This window comes from Chlorocebus sabaeus, chromosome 23 (genome assembly GCF_047675955.1).
Source record: "Chlorocebus sabaeus isolate Y175 chromosome 23, mChlSab1.0.hap1, whole genome shotgun sequence".
Lineage (NCBI taxonomy): Eukaryota > Metazoa > Chordata > Mammalia > Primates > Cercopithecidae > Chlorocebus > Chlorocebus sabaeus.
This window is the reverse complement of record NC_132926.1, coordinates 2,568,259-2,585,510: the sequence shown is the minus strand read 5'-3', so window position 1 is coordinate 2,585,510 and position 17,252 is coordinate 2,568,259. Positions and strand designations below refer to the sequence as shown.

Here is a 17,252-nt window from a genome sequence, read left to right as displayed (position 1 = left end):
ACAGCTGCCTGGTCAGAAATACAGTGGCCATCTGGGGCTCCCAGCTGGCAGCTCAGGGGGGCAGTCTTGTGGGGCTGAGCCCTTCCTAACTGTGGAGTCTACGCTGACCCTGAGTAATTACAGTAGTATCAGAATTGAATTACAGGACGTCCAGTTAGTGTCAGAATTGGTTGGTGTGGAAAACCCACACAGCTGGTGTCAGTAGTGTGACTGGAACAGCTCACCCTCACCTTTGTGTGCTACTTGCTTTATTTGGGTTTGCTCTGTAGCTCATTCTCAGCTTCTGAAATGCACACTTACTGCATTAGTTTTGTCGCCGTTTCCTGAAAAAAATTTCTTTAAAGTTGAAAATTGCCCACAAGAACTAGTTTAGCTGCGTCTCCCAAATTGTGACTGAAGTATTTCATCATTGCAGAAGCCCATTTTCCCCATTTTAGCATCTGGGAAATTGAGATGCAGCTTTTAGTCAAGATGGTACATCCTGTTTCAATCAGCAGCTTTTTCCTTTCTCAGTGGTGTATGAAATTATGGTGTTTCCTAGACTCAGTGGCATGTTCAGTGCAGTGAAGTATCATATGGTGTTTGCATTGTCTTTTAGCTCTAAGTATTTCTTTTTTTTTTTTTTTTCTGAGAGAAAATCTGGCTCTGTCGCCCAGGCTGGAGTGCAGTGGCCGGATCTCAGCTCACTGCAAGCTCCGCCTCCTGGGTTCACGCCATTCTCCTGCTTCAGCCTCCGGAGTAGCTGGGACTACAGGCGCCCGCCACCTCGCCCGGCTAGTTTTTTGTATTTTTTAGTAGAGACGGGGTTTCACCGGCTTAGCCAGGATGGTCTCGATCTCCTGACCTTGTGATCCGCCCGTCTCGGCCTCCTAAAGTGCTGGGATTACAGGCTTGAGCCACCGCGCCCGGCCAGCTCTAAGTATTTCATAATTTCCCTTTTTTTTTTTTGAGATGGACTCTCTGTCACCCAGGCTGGAGTGCAGTGGCGCAATCTTGGCTCACTGAAACCTCTGCCTCCCGGGTTCAGGCGATTCTCCTGCCTCAGCCTCCTGAGTAGCTGGGACTACAGGCGCCCGCCACCACCACACCCGGCTGATTTTTGTATTTTTAGTAGAGATGGAGTTTCATCATGTTGGTCAGGATGGTCTCGATCTCCTGACCTCGTGATCCGCCTGCCTTGGCCTCCCAAAGTGCTGGGATTACAGGCGTGGGCCACTGCGCCCAGCCCATAATTTCCCTTTTTTTAGCTCAATCATTTCTAGTAATATGCTATTTAGTTTCTAGATACAACGTGTTTCTAGCTGTTCTTTTGTTATTAATGTCTGATTTTATTACATTAAGATCAGAGAATACAGTCTTTATGGGTTTTTTTGTTTGTTTGTTTGTTTGTTTGTTTTTCAGACGGAGCCTTGCTCTGTCGCCCAGGCTGGAGTGCAGTGGCGCGATCTCGGCTCACTGCAAGCTCCACCTCCTGGGTTCATGCCATTCTCCTGCCTCAGCCTCCTGAGTAGCTGGGACTACAGGCGCCCGCCACTACGCCTGGCTAATTTTTTTGTATTTTTAGTAGAGACGGAGTTTCACCGTGTTAGCCAGGATGGTCTCGATCTCCTGACCTCATGATCTGCCCGCCTGGCCTCCCAAAGTGCTGAGATTACAGGCGGGAGCCACATGTGCCCAGCCTCTGTATGTTATTTTTCATGAATTTATTAGGACTTTTGTCTTCAGGCTCTTTTTTTGCTTTTTTTTTTTTTTTTTTTTTTTTTTGAGACAAAGTCTCACGCTGTTGGCCAGGCTGGAGTGCAGTGGCACAATCTAGGCTCACTGCAACCTCCATCTCCTGGGCTCAAGCAATTCTCCTGCCTCAGCCTCCGGAGTAGCTGGGATTATAGGCATCTGCCACCTTGCCTAGCTACGTTTTGTATTTTTAGTAGAGATGGGGCTTCACGATGCTGGCCAGGCTGGTCTCAAACTCCTGACCTCAGGTGATCCGCCCACCTTGGCCTCCCAAAGTGCTGGGATTACAGGCGTGAGCCACCGCGTCTGGCCTGTCTTCTGGCTTTTTAAGGGTGTCTCTTGTAAACACACAGGAACACACAGTGCCCGCTCCTGGCCGCTCTGTGTCTGTCATGGCTAAAAGCTGTACTTAGAGAAAATCACACAGATGTGGGTGCGAACCCAGTTCCACCCCTCATTTGCTCTTAACCTTCATCAGTCGCTTTCCTCTGAGTTTCTCGGTGGGAAAAGTGGGGTGAGAGCATCTTCCTTGAGAACCTTCAGGGCTCAGATGAACCAGTGGATGTGCCTGGCACATGGGGACAGCTGGGGAACACTAAGCCTGACCCGACTCTGGAATACGCTCTCAAAAATGAGCAAAGACTCCAGGACCTCCCTCTCTACCTTTCCTTCTGCTGACAAAGCTGAGAGCCTCGAGTCCGTTTGTCTTCCAGGGCTCTGGGGAAGAGCAGCCATTCGCAGAATACTGTTGAAAGTGCCACAAAGGTACAAGGTTAACAAACAAGCCCGTTTGTAATCCCGAGCAGGCGCGAGGATGCGGGACAGGCAGCGTGTGAACCCCTCCTTTGCTTTTGTAGAATGCAGAGAGCAGTTTGCAGCAGAAGAATGAAGCCATCACATCCTTTGAAGGAAAAACCAACCAAGTTATGTCCAGCATGAAACAAATGGAAGAAAGGTAATCACTTCCCCCTGGCAGATATTCTCTGGAAGGTGCCAAGCACTCCCTGGGCCTGGAGACTTATTCAGAGTTCCTCTCCAAAGTGCAGGGCAGGGCTGGGCGCGGTGGCTCACACCTGTAATCCCAACACTTTGGGAGGCCGAGGCCGGTGGATCACCTGAGGTCAGGAGTTCAAGACCAGGCTGGCCAACATGGTGAAACCCTGTCTCTACTAAAAATACAAAAAATTAGCCAGCCGTGGTGGCATACGCTTGTAATCCCAGCTTCTTGGGAGGCTGAGGCAAGAGAATTGCTTGAACCCAGGAGGCAGAGGTTGCAATGAGCTGAGATCGTGCCATTGCACTCCAGCCTGGCCAACAGGAAGAGACTCTGTCTCCAAAAAAAAAAAAAAGCCAGGCACAGTGGCTCATGCCTGTAATCCTAGCACTTTGGGAGGCCGAGGCAGGCAGATTACAAGGTCAGGAGATTGAGACCATCCTGGCTAACACAGTTAAACCCTGTCTCTACTAAAAATACAAAAAATTAGCCAGGTGTGGTGATGGGCACCTGTAGTTCCAGCTACACGGGAGGCTGAGGCAGGAGAATCGCTTGAACCTGGGAGGGGGAGGTTGCAGTGAGCCGAGATCACGCCACTGCACTCCAGCCTGGGCGACAGAGCAAGACTCCGTCTCAAAAAAAAAAACTCTCAAAGCTCAGCAGTAAACAGTTAATCCAATTGAAAAATGGGCACAAGCTTGGCACAGTGGCTCACACCTGTAATCCCAGCACTTTGGGAGGCCGAAGCGGGTGGATCGCCTGAGGCCAGGCGTTCAAGACCAGCCTGGCCAACATGGTGAAACCCCGTCTCCACTAAAAATACAAACATTTGCTGGGTGTAGTGGTGCGTGCCTGTAATCCCAGCTACTCGGGAGGCTGTGGCAGAAGAATCACTTGAACCTGGGAGGCAGAGGTTGCAGTGAGCCAAGATCATGCCATTGCACTCCAGCCAGGGCAACAAGAAAGAAACTTCATCTCAAAACAAACCAAAAAAAATTGGGGGGCAAAAGACTTGAACAGATACTTCATCACAGAGAACATCTGGACAGCAGAAAAGTACACGAGATGATATTCAGACCATGGGCCATCGGAGAGATGAGTGGCGCCATCCCACCACACAACTGTTAGGGCAGCTGTGGTTTCTTGTTTTGTTTTGTTTTGTGTGTGTTTTTAATTTTTTTGAGCCAGAGTTTCGCTCTTGTCACCCAGGCTGGAGTGCAGTGGCACGATCTCAGCTCACCGCAGTCTCTACCTCCCAGGTTCAAGAGATTCTCCTGCCTCAGCCTCCCGAGTAGCTGGGATTACAGGCATGTGCCACCACGCCCAGCTAATTTTGTATTTTTGTAGAGATGGGGTTTCTCCATGTTGGTCAGGCTGGTCTCGAACTCCCGACCTCAGGTGATCTGCCCGCCCTGACCTCCCAAAGTGCTGGGATTACAGGCGTGAGCCACCACGCCTGGCCAGCTACAGTTTCTTTTTTTTTTTTTTTTTTTTTTTTTTTGAGACGGAGTCTCGCTCTGTCGCCCAGACTGGAGTGCAGTGGCCGGATCTCAGCTCACTGCAAGCTCCGCCTCCCAGGTTCACGCCATTCTCCTGCCTCAGCCTCCCGAGTAGCTGGGACCACAGGCGCCTGCCACCTCGCCCGGCTAGTTTTTTGTATTTTTAGTAGAGACGGGGTTTCACCGTGTTAGCCAGGATGGTCTCGATCTCCTGACCTCGTGATCCGCCCGTCTCGGCCTCCCAAAGTGCTGGGATTACAGGCTTGAGCCACCGCGCCCGGCCAGCTACAGTTTCTTTAATGACAACACCAAGTGCTAATGAGGACACAGAGTTAATGGATCTCTCATACATTATTGGTAGGAATGCAAAATGGTGCAACCACTTAGGAAAACAGTTTCTCAAGAAGCTAAACGTCCTCTTACCATGTAATCCAAATAGAAATGAAACTTACATCTACACCAAAACCAGTACATATGTTTATAGCAGCTCTGTTCATAACTGCCAAAAACTAGAAGCAGTCCCAGTGTTCTGCATTGGGTGAATGGATAAAGAAAGTGGTAATCTGTGCAGTGAGATGCAGCTCAGCCGTCATCTGTGCAGTGAGATACAGCTCAGCCATACAAAGGAATGAACCACTGCCCTTTGAGAATGTTCAGAGAGGAAACAAAAGGAATGAACCACTGACGTACACAGAAACTTGGATTGATCTCAGCAACATTATTCTGAGAAAAAGCCAGTCTCAAGGTTATATAATGTATAATCACATTGAGATTACACTCTCAAAAGGCCAAAGCCGCATTGTTGCAGAACAGATGAGTGGTTGCCAGGGGCTGAGGTGGGGAGACCGCGGGGCTCCGGGTGGGGAGACCGCGTGGCTCCGGATGGCAGCACTGGGGAGTTTGGGGAGTGGTGGGACTGTCCTGTATCCTGAGTGTGGTGGAGCTGACTCTCCATGTGTTAAAACTCACAAGAGCTAATTTTACTGTATGTTAATTTTAAGGAAGAATTTCAGCCAGCAAAAGTCATCCTTTCCTTACAAAGATTTGCTTCATTTGTGCTCTTGCTGGTGTCGCATCCAGGTTGCAGCACTCGGAGCGGGCGAGGCAGGGGGCCGAGGAGCGGAGCCACAAGCTGCAGCAGGAGCTGGGCGGGAGGATCAGCGCCCTGCAGCGGCAGCTCTCCCAGCTGCACGAGCAATGGTAGGGGCCCTGCAGGGAGCCTGGGCTGGGTGTGGCTCAGGAGGGACTGGGAAGAACTGGGGGCAAGTAGTGTCCTGCTTCAGCACTCACCCCTGCAGCGTTCGTATGTTACCCCTAGGGAGCTCCCTCCCCACAGGACGACTCATGTGGTCTAGCTCACCCCCAGAAGGTCTGGCCACGCTCAGACCATGGTCCCAGGTCACAGCCTTTAGCCTTTATCACCCTTAACCACCCTTTCTTTTTTTTTTTTTTTTTTTTTTTTTGAGATGGAGTCTCGCTCTGTTGCCCAGGCTGGAGTGCAGTGGCCAGATCTCAGCTCACTGCAAGCTCCACCTTCTGGGTTCACGCCATTCTCCTGCCTCAGCCTCCCGAGTAGCTGGGACTACAGGCACCCGCCACCTCGCCCGGCTAATTTTTTGTATTTTTAGTAGAGACGGGGTTTCACCGTGTTAGCCAGGATGGTCTTGATCTCCTGACCTCATGATCTGCCCGCCTCAGCCTCCCAAAGTGCTGGGATTACAAGCGTGAGCCACCGCGCCCGGCCTAATTTTTATATTTTTACTAGAGACAGGGTTTTGCCATGTTGGCCAGGCTGGTCTCAATCTTCTGGCCTCAAGTGATCCACCCGTCTCAGCCTCCCGACGTGCTGGGATTACAAGTGTGAGCCACCGTGCGTGGCCTGTAGATTTTTTGAGATAGTATATGTGCCAGATTAAAAGCCTGATGTTGAGAGAAGAGAGAGAAGAGACATCTTTATTCCCACAAAGAGGAGCAGACTCCAGGGGTCCAGCAGGGCCCCCAGGGCCACTCAGCTGGCACAGGGAGGAGTCAGGTTCAGGCCGGGGCTCACTCCTGGCCTCTTCTCCCTCCAGGGTTCTCCATGGTGAGTCTGGCCATAGGTTATAGAAAGCAGAATGAGGCCGGGCACGGTGGCTCACACCTGTAATCCCAGCATCTAGGAGGCCGGGGCAGGGAGATCACGAGGTCAGGAGTTCAAGACCAGCCTGGCCAACATGGCGAAATGCCATCTCTAGTAAAAATACAAAAAATTAGCTGGGCATGGTGGCATGTGCCTGTAATCTCAGCTACTCAGGAGGCTGAGGCAGGAGAATCGCTTGAACCTGGGAGGCAGAGGTTGCAGTGAGCCGAGATCACACCACTGTACTCCAGCCTGGGCGACAGAGCACGACTCCGTCTCAAAAAAACAAAAAGAAAGCAGAATGAATTGGCCAGTGCGGTGGCTCATGCCTGTAATCTCTGCACCTCGGGAAGCTGAGGTGGGAGGATCACTCGAGCCCAGGAGGTTGAGGCTGCAGTGAGCTGAGGTTGCGCCACTGCGCTCCAGCTGGGATGACAGAGCCTAGACCCTGTCTCAGAAAAAAAAAAGAAGGAATTTTGAACTTCCTTTCCTCAGGTCTCCGCGTCAGGGGCACGTTCTCTTCTGTGGTCCTCAGTGTTCCAGAGCTCTCTCCCTTCTCTCCTGCGTAAGGGTCGAGTATGGCCCTGCAGGCTTTTCTCTCGCTGGCTCCTGCTCTTTCCTGTGGACGGGCAGGGGACCCTGGGGGAGAGGAAAGCCTTGCCGAAGGGTTTCAGCGCTCAAGTGGCAACTCAGAGACTCCCCGTTTCCTGGGCAGTGAGTAGGGTTGTCGGTCCTCCATGAAGATCTCCCACGAGACTAACTCAAGTTCGTTTTATGGAAACAGCTCAAGCCTAGAGAAAGAACTGAAATCAGAAAAAGAGCACAGACAGGCTCTTCAGCGCGAATTACAGCACGAGAAAGACACTTCCTCTCTACTCAGGACAGAGCTACAACAAGTGGAAGGATTGAAAAAGGTGAGGTGGGCCCTCCTGGGGCGGGAGAGCCTCTGGCAGTCTCCGGAAGCCCCTGGCACGCTCCTGGCAGGCTCCTCTCCCCGCACCCTTTGTGTGGCAGCTCCAGGGCGTGGGGAGGCTGTTAGGGGGCTCCTGTTTTAGGAGCGAAGACAAATAAATCACTAAGCCTGCTGGCCAGCTCAGCTAGAGGCGAGTGCCATGAAGAGAATAAAGCAGAACAGTGTCGTCACCCGTGTGCAAGGGGCCGGGGGAGGAGCAACCGGTGAGCAGAGGCTCCAGTGAGTTCAGCCGGCCCTACAAAGCACCGCTTGGGCAGAGGCTGCAGGAGCAGCCAGGAGTGTGAGGAGCAAAGGGGAGGCCTCGGTGGCAGGCGGCAGGAAGCCCTTCGTGGGCCCTGGGAGCCAGGGGAAGGAACGTGGGTTTTGTTTTGAGCACGGTGGGAAGCTAGTGGAGGGACAGGATCCGTTTCGGTTGTGGACGGTCGTTGGTTCCTGTGTGGAGAGTGGGTGGCAGGCTTGCAGGAGAGGAAGCTGGGAGGAGCCAGTCAACATCTCTCAGCACATGGCAGTCCTTACCTCAGCCACTGCCCAGGGTCGGGTCATCCCTGGGAAGCAAACTGACCCCAGCCCTCCACTGCCCCTCACCTCAGTCCCCTGGAGGACCCTCTCACTTGGAGGCATGGCCTGGATGCAGTGGGCTTCAGAGGGCGAGAGAAGTGGGGTCCGGGAGGCCTTCACTGTCTGGCTGTGGAACTAGACCTCCCAGGAAGCTCCGAGGCTGTGTGGAACATTCGCCCTAATGTAAAATCATCGACTTTTCCCAGAGAGGAGGAGGCTCTGCAGTCCTGGATGGGCTGACTGCAGCCTGGGGCGCTGTGGGGGCCCCTCCCGTGTGGGGATGGTGTGCCCTCTTCTCAGGCCCCTGCATTGCCGAGCACTGCAGCGCAGCGGAGCCCAAAGCAGGCTTCCCTTGGCACCTTCCCAGGAGGGGCCTTCAGGGCTTGGGTGGCTTCTGGACCTGGATTTCGTGGCGTTGAACACAGTAATGGACACCACTGAGCGATTCGAGAGAGTTAGAAAGGGCCCTTTTGATTTCCATCGGAAAGTGCCTGGAGTTGTTGGGGAAGGGAGAGCTTCCTCAAGAGCCAGGTCAGGCTTGGAGAGTGGAAGGGAGGAAGTGCAGGGCAGAAGAGGACTTTTAGAAAGTTCTGCCTCGTCACAGGGCATACCTCCTTTATTCTGCTTCAAAATGCTTTGGTCAAAAGATTCGAATTACACAATTACAGCCCGCCCCAACAATAGGAACAAAACAATGTCTAGTATCCCCAGTTAAGCCACAGCGTGCCTTGCAAGCATGTACACAGAAGCAGAAGCTACGGCACAGGGTGTGCGGGGAGCTACCCTCCCACTCGGGCCTAAGCTCCACTGCTGTCCCCTGTGGTCCCAGAAACCCCAGTTACTCTCTGGGTCTCCATCCTGGCCTTACCAGACTGGCTCAAGGTGCACTGGCCCCAGGTGTCAGTGCCGTTGTCCCCTGGGATTCTGCTCCATGCAGGGCTCCTCATGTGGTCCAGCCAGCCCCCAGGTGGTCTACCCATGAAATGAGGTCCCAAGTCACCGCCTTCATCATCCTCAACCAGTGCTTTCCAAAAAAGCAGCTTTTTCAGAGTTGAACAGGAAACCACCTTTCAAACTAGTCTTTGCTGATGCAAGCTTCATGTGATTTTTGTGCACAGTTCTTCTGTAGATTTTTTGAGATAGCAATCTGTTTTGTAAAAAGTTTATCTTTTAAAAAGAAGCTCAAATAGGCAAAGCCTCATTTGTCCCATGAGGGTAACTTTTTTTTTCTTTGAGACAGAGTCTCACTCTGTCACCCAGGCTGGAGTGCAGTGGCGCGATCTCAGCTCACTGCAACCTCTGCCTCCCCAGTTCAAGCGATTCTCGTGCCTCAGCCTCCCGAGTAGCTGGGATTACAGGCATGTGCCACCACACCCTGCTAATTTTTGTATTTTTACTAAAGGAGGGGTTTCACCATGTTGGCCAGGCTGGTGTTGAATGCCTGACCTCAGGTGATCCGCCCGCCTCAGCCTCCCAGTGCTGGGATTACAGGTGTGAGCCCTGTGCCCGGCCGAGGGTAACTGTTTTTTTGTTTTTTTGTTTTTTTGTTTTTGAGACGGAGTCTCTCTGTCGCCCAGGCTGGAGTGCAGTGGCCGGATCTCAGCTCACTGCAAGCTCCGCCTACTGGGTTCACGCCATTCTCCTGCCTCAGCCTCCCAAGTAGCTGGGACTACAGGCGCCCGCCACCTTGCCCGGCTAGTTTTTTGTATTTTTTAGTAGAGATGGGGTTTCACCGTGTTAGCCAGGATGGTCTCAATCTCCGGACCTCGTGATCCGCCCGTCTCGGCCTCCCATAGTGCTGGGATTACAGGCTTGAGCCACCGCGCCCGGCCTGGGTAACTGTTTTTAATGTAGCCGATGAATGTCACTGTTCTGTCCCATGTCTCTGTCCCAGCTGCAGAGCCCGCGTACAGTGCCTGCCTCCAAGCTGGGCAGAGCCCGCGTACAGTGCCTGCCTCCGAGCTGGGCAGAGCCCGCGTACAGTGCCTGCCTCCGAGCTGGGCAGAGCCCGCGTACAGTGCCTGCCTTCGAGCTGCCTGGTGTTGAGAGGAAGCTAGCAAGAAATAATCTTGAATGACATTAACACAGGACTGCATTTTGCTTTTTTTTTTGAGACGGAGTCCCACTCTGTCGCCCAGGCTGGAGTGCAGTAGCACGATCTCAGCTCACCACAACCTCTGCCTCCCAGGTTCAAGCAATTCTCCTGCCTCAGCCTCCCAGGTAGCTGGGATTACAGGTGCCCACCACACCCAGCTAATTTCTGTATTTTTAGTGGAGACAGGTTTGCACCATGTTGGCCAGGTTGGCCTCAAACTCCTGACCTCAGGTAACCCACCTGCCTCAGCCTCCCAAAGTGCTGGAAGTACAGGCATAAGCCACTGTGCCCAGCCGCCTTTTGCTCTTGAAAAACATTCTGATCTGCTTGTTGCTCTGGTTGCTAAATCTTTTAAAAAATAAAAATAAAAAAGGCCGGTGCAGTGGCTCATGCCTGTAATCCCAGCACTTTGGGAGGCCAAGGCAGGTAGATCACAAGGTCAGGAGTTCAAGGCTATCCTGGCTAACATGGTGAAACCCTATCTCTACTAAAAATACAAAAATTAGCAGGGCATGGTGGCGGCGCCTGTAGTTCCAGCTACTTGGGAGGCTGAGGCAGGAGAATCGCTTGAACCCAGGAGGCAGAGGTTACAGTGAGCCAAGATGGTGCCACTGCACTCCAGCCTGGCGAGAGAGCGAGACTCCGTCTCAAAAAAATAAAAAAATTTTAAAAAAGGCCCGTGAATCCTCTGTCCAGCATCTGGTTGGTTTGTTCATTTTAGGAGTTGCGGGAGCTTCAGGACGAGAAGGCAGAGCTGCAGAAGATCTGCGAGGAGCAGGAGCAAGCCCTCCAGGAAATGGGCCTGCACCTCAGCCAGTAAGAACCCCACTCCCCTCATCTGCCACTGCAGGCACACCAGTCTACCCAGCACACCCCTCAGGCCCCAAACCTACCTCCTTTTGGCGAAAGGAGGGTGGGCCATTTAGGAGCCCAGTCCACTGTTCACGGATGAGCTCTCAGGAAGCCAGGCCTCAGGGGGACCAAGCACTGATTCCTGCTAACCCCCTGGGGGTGTCAGTCAGCTCTTAGTTAATTCATCAAGCGCACTCATTCCTAGTGACCAGGACACTCCTATTCCTTAGCTTCATATCCAGGGCCTTAGGGAACAGATGGGCAATGAGAGGATTGCTTGGTCAGTCTACAGTCAGGCCAGAGGGAGCGTGGCGGGTTTGAGAATGGAAGCCTGGCCCGGTAGAGGTGCACTCACCGGCCTTGGGCAGCACAGCCCCTTCCTTTGGGGAACTGGCCACTGCATCCACCAGAGCCTGTCTGTCTGCTACAGATGCTGATGGGAGCAGACCCTGGTAGTTCTGCTCTCCTCTGACTTGACAGCGCCCCTCCTTGGTGTCCCAGTCTGGACACGTTGCTGTGGACACCTGGGCATTGGGGTGGATCACACTTCGGATTGTGGAGCTTGTCCATTTGTGTGATGATTTTGCATTTTCAACATAGTGGGTAGCCTTTTCTCCTGGAGTCAGGCCTCACGGTTGCAAGTAACAGAAATCCAGCTCAAAGTGGCTTAAGCAAAAGAAGCCATCAGGGATCGGTCTTTGTTTCCTACCTCTGCTATCCTATCTACCTCACAGGTGGGTCTGGACCCTTCAGGGGCAAAACAGCACTCAGCAAGGCCATCTATAAGAGGAACAAAGTCCCTCTTCTTTCTGCATAGCTCCCAAGATCACCCAAGGTTGACTCTGCTCCCAAGTACCCATGCCTGACGTAAGCACCATGACCAAGGAGATGGGGCTCACAGCCTCAGCACAGCCTGGGCTCAGGTCCAGCACTGCATATATTTGACCAGAAAAGGTCCACACATGGAGATCAAAATGAGAATCAGCTTGAAACACACTAGTGTACAGATGCGTGCAGCCTTAGAATTTTTCTTGCAGTCTGAAAAGGTGTAGAGTCTAGTAGTATTAAGAAAATAGGCCGGGTGTGGTGGCTCACGCCTGTAATCCCAGCACTTTGGGAGACCAAAGTAGGCAGATCACCTGAGGTCAGGAGTTCGAGGCCAGCCTGGCCAACATGGTGAAACCCTGTCTCTACTAAAAATACAAAAATTAGCTAGGCATGGTGGTGGGCACCTGTAATCCCAGCTACTTGGGAGGCCGAGACAGTAGAATCGCTTGAACCCGGGGGGCAGAGGTTGCAGTGAGCCACGATTATGCCACTGCACTCCAGTCTGGGCGACAAAAGTGAGAATCCGTCTCAAAACAAACAAAAAAAATAGCTGGTCAAGGAATCTGATGTCTGTGGTGGGAATGTGGTCTGCCCACTCCCAGATGCAGGTGCTGGCCACTCGCCATCTCTCCTGTGCCCCTTACTACATTAGCCCGTGGCCGCTGCTCCCTCCCCTCCCACCCTCCGCCCTGCCTGCCACCCACTCAGCTGAGTGCCCTGTGCTGCTCTCGTCTGGCCTGTCAACTTGCCATGCTCTGGCCCCTGTTCCTCCCCAACCCCCAGGGAGCTCCTTGAGCGACGCAAGGCCCAGTGTCCGTCCCCATGCTCGAGGGCACAGGCCAGCTGTGAGGGCATCCCGGGAGCACTCACCAGAAGCAGACGTGGAACAGGCGGGCGTGGAGCTGGCTTCTGGGGTTTGCAGCCAGTGTTTTCCTCTTTACATTGGATGGATGGCAAGGCAGTGTCACAGGTCCCCTCCTAGTGGACCATAGACCTCGAAACTGTGGATGGTCTCTGATCTTTAAAATGTATCTTTGTGGCCGGGTGTGGTGGCTCATGCCTGTAATCCCAGCATTTTGGGAGGCCGAGGTGGGCAGATCACCTGAGGTCGGGAGTTCAAGACCAGCCTGACCAACGTGGAGAAGCCCCATCTCTACTAAAAATATAAAATTAGCCAGGCGTACTGGAGTGCGCCTGTAATCCCAGCTACTCAGGAGGCTGAGGCAGGGGAATCGCTTGAACCTGGGAGGCAGAGGTTGCAGGGAGCCGAGATCGCACCATTGCCCTCCAGCCTGGGCGACAAGAGTGAAACTCTGTCTCAAAAACAAACACAAAAATGTATTGTTGCACTTTGTGGCTGCCTGGCACTACCGGCTACCCCAGCTTCCGAATTCCAGTGTGAGCTGCCTGGCACCACCGGCTACCCCAGCTTCCGAATTCCCGTGTGAGCTCCCTGGCACCACTCCCTCCCAGCAAGCGCTGTGCGTGTGACAGCATCAGGTGTATGCAGAGCCAGACAGGGCTACCTGAGGAGCTGCTTTTGTGCTCTCTCTCCTCTTCGCTTCTTCCTCTTGCAAGCCTATGCCGGATGACAGAGATGGCAAAGCCTCTTCGCAGACCCTACATTAGCTACAGGAACAGTTTTCCAGTTTCATTATCTTGGGAACATCTGGATTCTTCCTAAATTGTGTTTCCCAGAGTTCTTGTATGTTCAGTTTGCCATCTTGACCTGGCTTCCTAAGGTCTGTCCATCTGGGCAGCCTCTTCTGATCCTGTCAATCTGCTGGCCTATTTCCTGTGTCTGCAGCCGGACCAGGAAGGGAAGGAGCTGCCTCCCAATCTTTAGTAAAAGCCACAGGGATTTTTCTGCATGCCCTGATGTTTTCTAATCCCTCCCTTAGAAGTCTAGCCTGTGTTTCCCAGAGACCTGCCGTTTTCTCACTTTGATTAGTCTAATCTGATGATAGTTCAGACTGATCTCAGTTTTTAAGAAAGGCTCAGACCAGGCTCGGCGTGGGGGCTCACGCCTGTAATCCCAGCACTTTGGGAGGCAGAGGCAGGTGGATCACTTGAGATCAGGAGTTCAAGACCAGCCAGGCCAATATGGTGAAACCCCGTCTGTAGTAAAAGTACAAGAAAATAAGATGGGCATGGTGTCAGGCGCCTGTCATCCCATCTACTTGGGGAGCTGAGGCAAGAGAATCGCTTGAACCCAGGAAGCAGAGGTTGCAGTGAGCCGAGATCACACCACTGCACTGCAGCCTGGGCGACTCAGCAAGACTCCATCTCAAAAAAAAAAAAGAAAGAAAAAGAAACGCTTAGGCCTATAATCCCAGCACTTTGGGAGGCTAAGACAGGCAGATCACTTGAGGTCAGGAGTTCAAGACCAGCCTGGGCAACATGGCAAAACCCCACTTCTACAAAAAAATACAAAAATTAGCCAGGCATGATGGCTCGCACCTGTAGTCCCAGCTACTTGGGAGAATCACTTGAGCCCAGGAGGTCAAGGCTGCAGTGAGCCATGATTGCATCACTGCACTCCAGCCTGGGCAATATAGCAAGACCCTGTCTCAAAAAAAAAAAAAAAAAAAACACACTGTTTCCCCAAATTGCACAAACTGCCTCATTTTATTTGGTTTAGTTCTGCCAATTTAAACCGTGTTCAGTCCTGTCTCTTACGTAAACAAAGGAATTGTTCTGACACTAACAAGAATGGAGCAAGAACAAATGGCTGTGCCTCTGAGCCTGCCCCTTCCAGACAGCAGGCAGCAGATTGGAGGCTGGGGAGAGGCCTGCAGACTCAGGTTCCTGCTGGGGACAGCGGGAGAGACCAGCGCAGAACAGGGCCAGGTCTTGGACTTCTGGCCTCAGGCCATCCTCTCGCCTCAGCCTCCCTCAGAGTCTGTTTGAGCCCCTGCAGGCTAAGCAGTGTGTTCTTGTGCCGGATGCAGTCCCAGGCTCAGCCTCAGCCCCCAGCAGACGGGAGCCAGTGTGATGAGGCGACTCTGGGATTGTACAGAGGCGGAAGGCATTTTAACAACCTATGTTCTGGGTCTCCTCACGAGTCCGGTGTCTTCACAAAGCTAGTCATGAGAGCCAGCTGTGTTAGGGAGTCAGAGCCTCTCTCTCTCTCACTGCTGTCAAATGGCCTTTTCTTCCTTAGGTCCAAGCTGAAGATGGAAGATATAAAAGAAGTGAACCAGGCACTGAAGGTACTGGCTTGCTAAGAACCACTTCTTCGCCGTCAGCTTGTGCTGATGGCCTGTGTGCTCGTGCGTTTCAGTATCCCAACAGTCAGGTGAGGCAGTGGTGGTCGAGGCAGTGGCGGTGACGACATATTTACAGAGAAGCCAGACGCTGCTCAGAAACGTGTCCCTCAGCTGAGGGATGCTGACAGGTGGCAGGGCCAAAGCTGAACCTAGGTCTTCTGACTCCAGTTCTTCTGCCATCAGTTGTGCTTTGAAAATAGGCCTGATGGGTCTTCCTAAAGGGGGAAGCAGGTGGCAGAGAGGAGAGACCCGCGGGTATCTTTAAACAGTGAAAAACAGGCCCTTCTGTTGAAGCGAGGGGCCATAGGCCAGCCAGCCCCACTGCAGTGCCCTGTGCCATTGCTAAGGACCACTCAAGCCAAGCCCTGAGTTGGGCCAGGTTTCCACACCCTTGGGGGGAGGGCAGAATAACACATTCCACTGAAGAGCAGGAGTTTGCAGGTGGCCTGGTGCAGGTGCAGGTGCAGGTGCCAGGCTGAGCTGCAGGGCGGAGAGTGTGGGAGAGGAGGCAGATGTTCAGGGGCACGGCAGCCTGACCTGCAAGATGGCCTTGCCTGCAGGAGCGTCCACCCTTCGGCCTCAGCTGTGCCGTGGCAGCGATGCAAAAGCAGTCCCTTTCCACACTCTCCCACGTGGTGCAGAGCAGGGACCGTAACGTCTCTGGGCATCTAACTTCCAAGTGTCAGGTCAGGGGCAGCAATTAACAGCAGCCTGGACTTCTAGGTAGTATCAGTTTCACAGTATCAGAGGGAGGGTAAAAATCATAGAACAGGACTCTAGAGCCACCAGAGCTCTTTGATGTCAGGATGAACGTCCTGGGCACACACTGGCAGCCCCAAGGGTGTGTGACTAGCTCAGTCTATGAGGATCTGTCTGTCAGCAAGAAGATCACATCCAGTAGATCCTAACAGGCCAGGAAAGTACCTCATGCCTTTGACTCCTGGAACACCCCAGTCCCTAAACCTGAAGAAATCACAGCTGCTGCTTCTACCTGAGAAAGCCCTCCCAAGAGCCACCTTTCAAAGCCTCAGCCGCCTCCCCTGTGGAATGGAGTCCATCTGCTCCCCAGGGCTGTTCAGGAATCAGGGCTTTGGCCTGCAAGGAGAAGCGCTTCCTCAGGCCTGTGGGATGCAGTGCCCGCTGTCCGTCACCTTCTGTCTCTCCACAGGGATCAGCGTCAGCAAGTGTCCCAGTCTCCCTCAGATTTGGCCCTTCTGCCGCACCTGCCAGTTCAGCTAGTCCCTTCGACCAGTGTCTCAGGCAGGGTCTAGGGTTGCAGGCACCAGAAGCTCACTGCTTACTTCAGCCAAAGGGAACTGATGGAAAGTGGGGGTGTGCCTGAGTGAGCGGATGCTGGAGACTGCCTTGAGGCCCCAGGACAGCCTGCAGAGGCCGGGAGGTGGAGCATGGAGCTAGGACACAGGAATCCTGGCTACAGCCAGACCGGGAAAGGGCCCGTTGATAGTCCTGTGAGGCCACATCTGATGGAGGAGAAACAGTGCCTCACTAGGAAACAGGTGCTATGAGGGACAATGGATGCAGCCAGAACACAGCTACGCACTCATCAGGGGCTTAGACAGAAAGTAGATTCTAGAATGTCCTTGCCTCCTCAGGGCCATGCCTGGCTGAAAGATGACGAAGCGACGCACTGTAGGCAGTGTGAGAAGGAGTTCTCCATTTCCCGGAGAAAGGTATGTGGGGCTCCACCCACCCTCCCAGTGCCCTGGGTCATTGCCCGCTGAGATGCCGCTTTCTCTGGTTCCAGAAGCCCACATCAGACCAGGCTCACTGCCCTGTGACTGCTCACTGGCTGGCAGATGGGCAGCCCCGCCTCTCCTGCTTGCCTGTGCAGATGGCTTTCCATCCTGGCACCCTCTTTCTGGGAGGCCTTGGCCAGTCATAGGCCCCTGGTCTCCAGCACATCCTTTCAGGAATTGACAATGATTTTGGGGGAGATAGGGCTCCTTGTGCCGAGCTGCTCTAGGGGATTGTCATTGAAAATTCTCTGTGTGCGGCAGGACCGAAATCTGGCCCAACTTAGGCGAAAACAGAATCTATGGGGAACCTACAGGGCAGCAGGTCACCAAAAAACCACTGGTGATCTAGGCAGGGTGCTTGTCCCTGTCTTAGGTTCTGGAAACAAGGTCTTAGGCTCACCCTTGGGTCTAGGGTTGCCAGGGCCTTATTAATAGTCTCACCAAGACCAGCTGGGTATGGGAAGAGTTGGATATAAGCAAAACTGGGAGCTAAAGGAAACACTGCCACCGCCATGTTCTGTCTGTTCCCATCAACAGCCTAGCTGTGTGGAAAAGAGGAAGCCACAGCCACCCC

At 53.1% G+C, this 17,252-nt stretch overlaps 1 protein-coding gene across 3 annotated transcripts in view; it reads left to right on the top strand.

Annotated features, from left to right (window-relative positions):
• RUFY1 (RUN and FYVE domain containing 1) overlaps nucleotides 1-17,252 on the top strand; it is a 71,626-nt gene that overhangs the window by 52,690 nt on the left and 1,684 nt on the right. For all 3 annotated transcript variants that reach the window (XM_037992597.2, XM_037992596.2, XM_073010427.1), the window contains 6 exons: nucleotides 2,592-2,689; nucleotides 5,308-5,427; nucleotides 7,131-7,260; nucleotides 10,694-10,788; nucleotides 14,816-14,864; nucleotides 16,535-16,612. In XM_037992597.2, coding sequence (XP_037848525.1) covers nucleotides 2,592-2,689; nucleotides 5,308-5,427; nucleotides 7,131-7,260; nucleotides 10,694-10,788; nucleotides 14,816-14,864; nucleotides 16,535-16,612 — 570 coding nt within the window. The remainder of the gene's footprint in view (nucleotides 1-2,591; nucleotides 2,690-5,307; nucleotides 5,428-7,130; nucleotides 7,261-10,693; nucleotides 10,789-14,815; nucleotides 14,865-16,534; nucleotides 16,613-17,252) is intronic.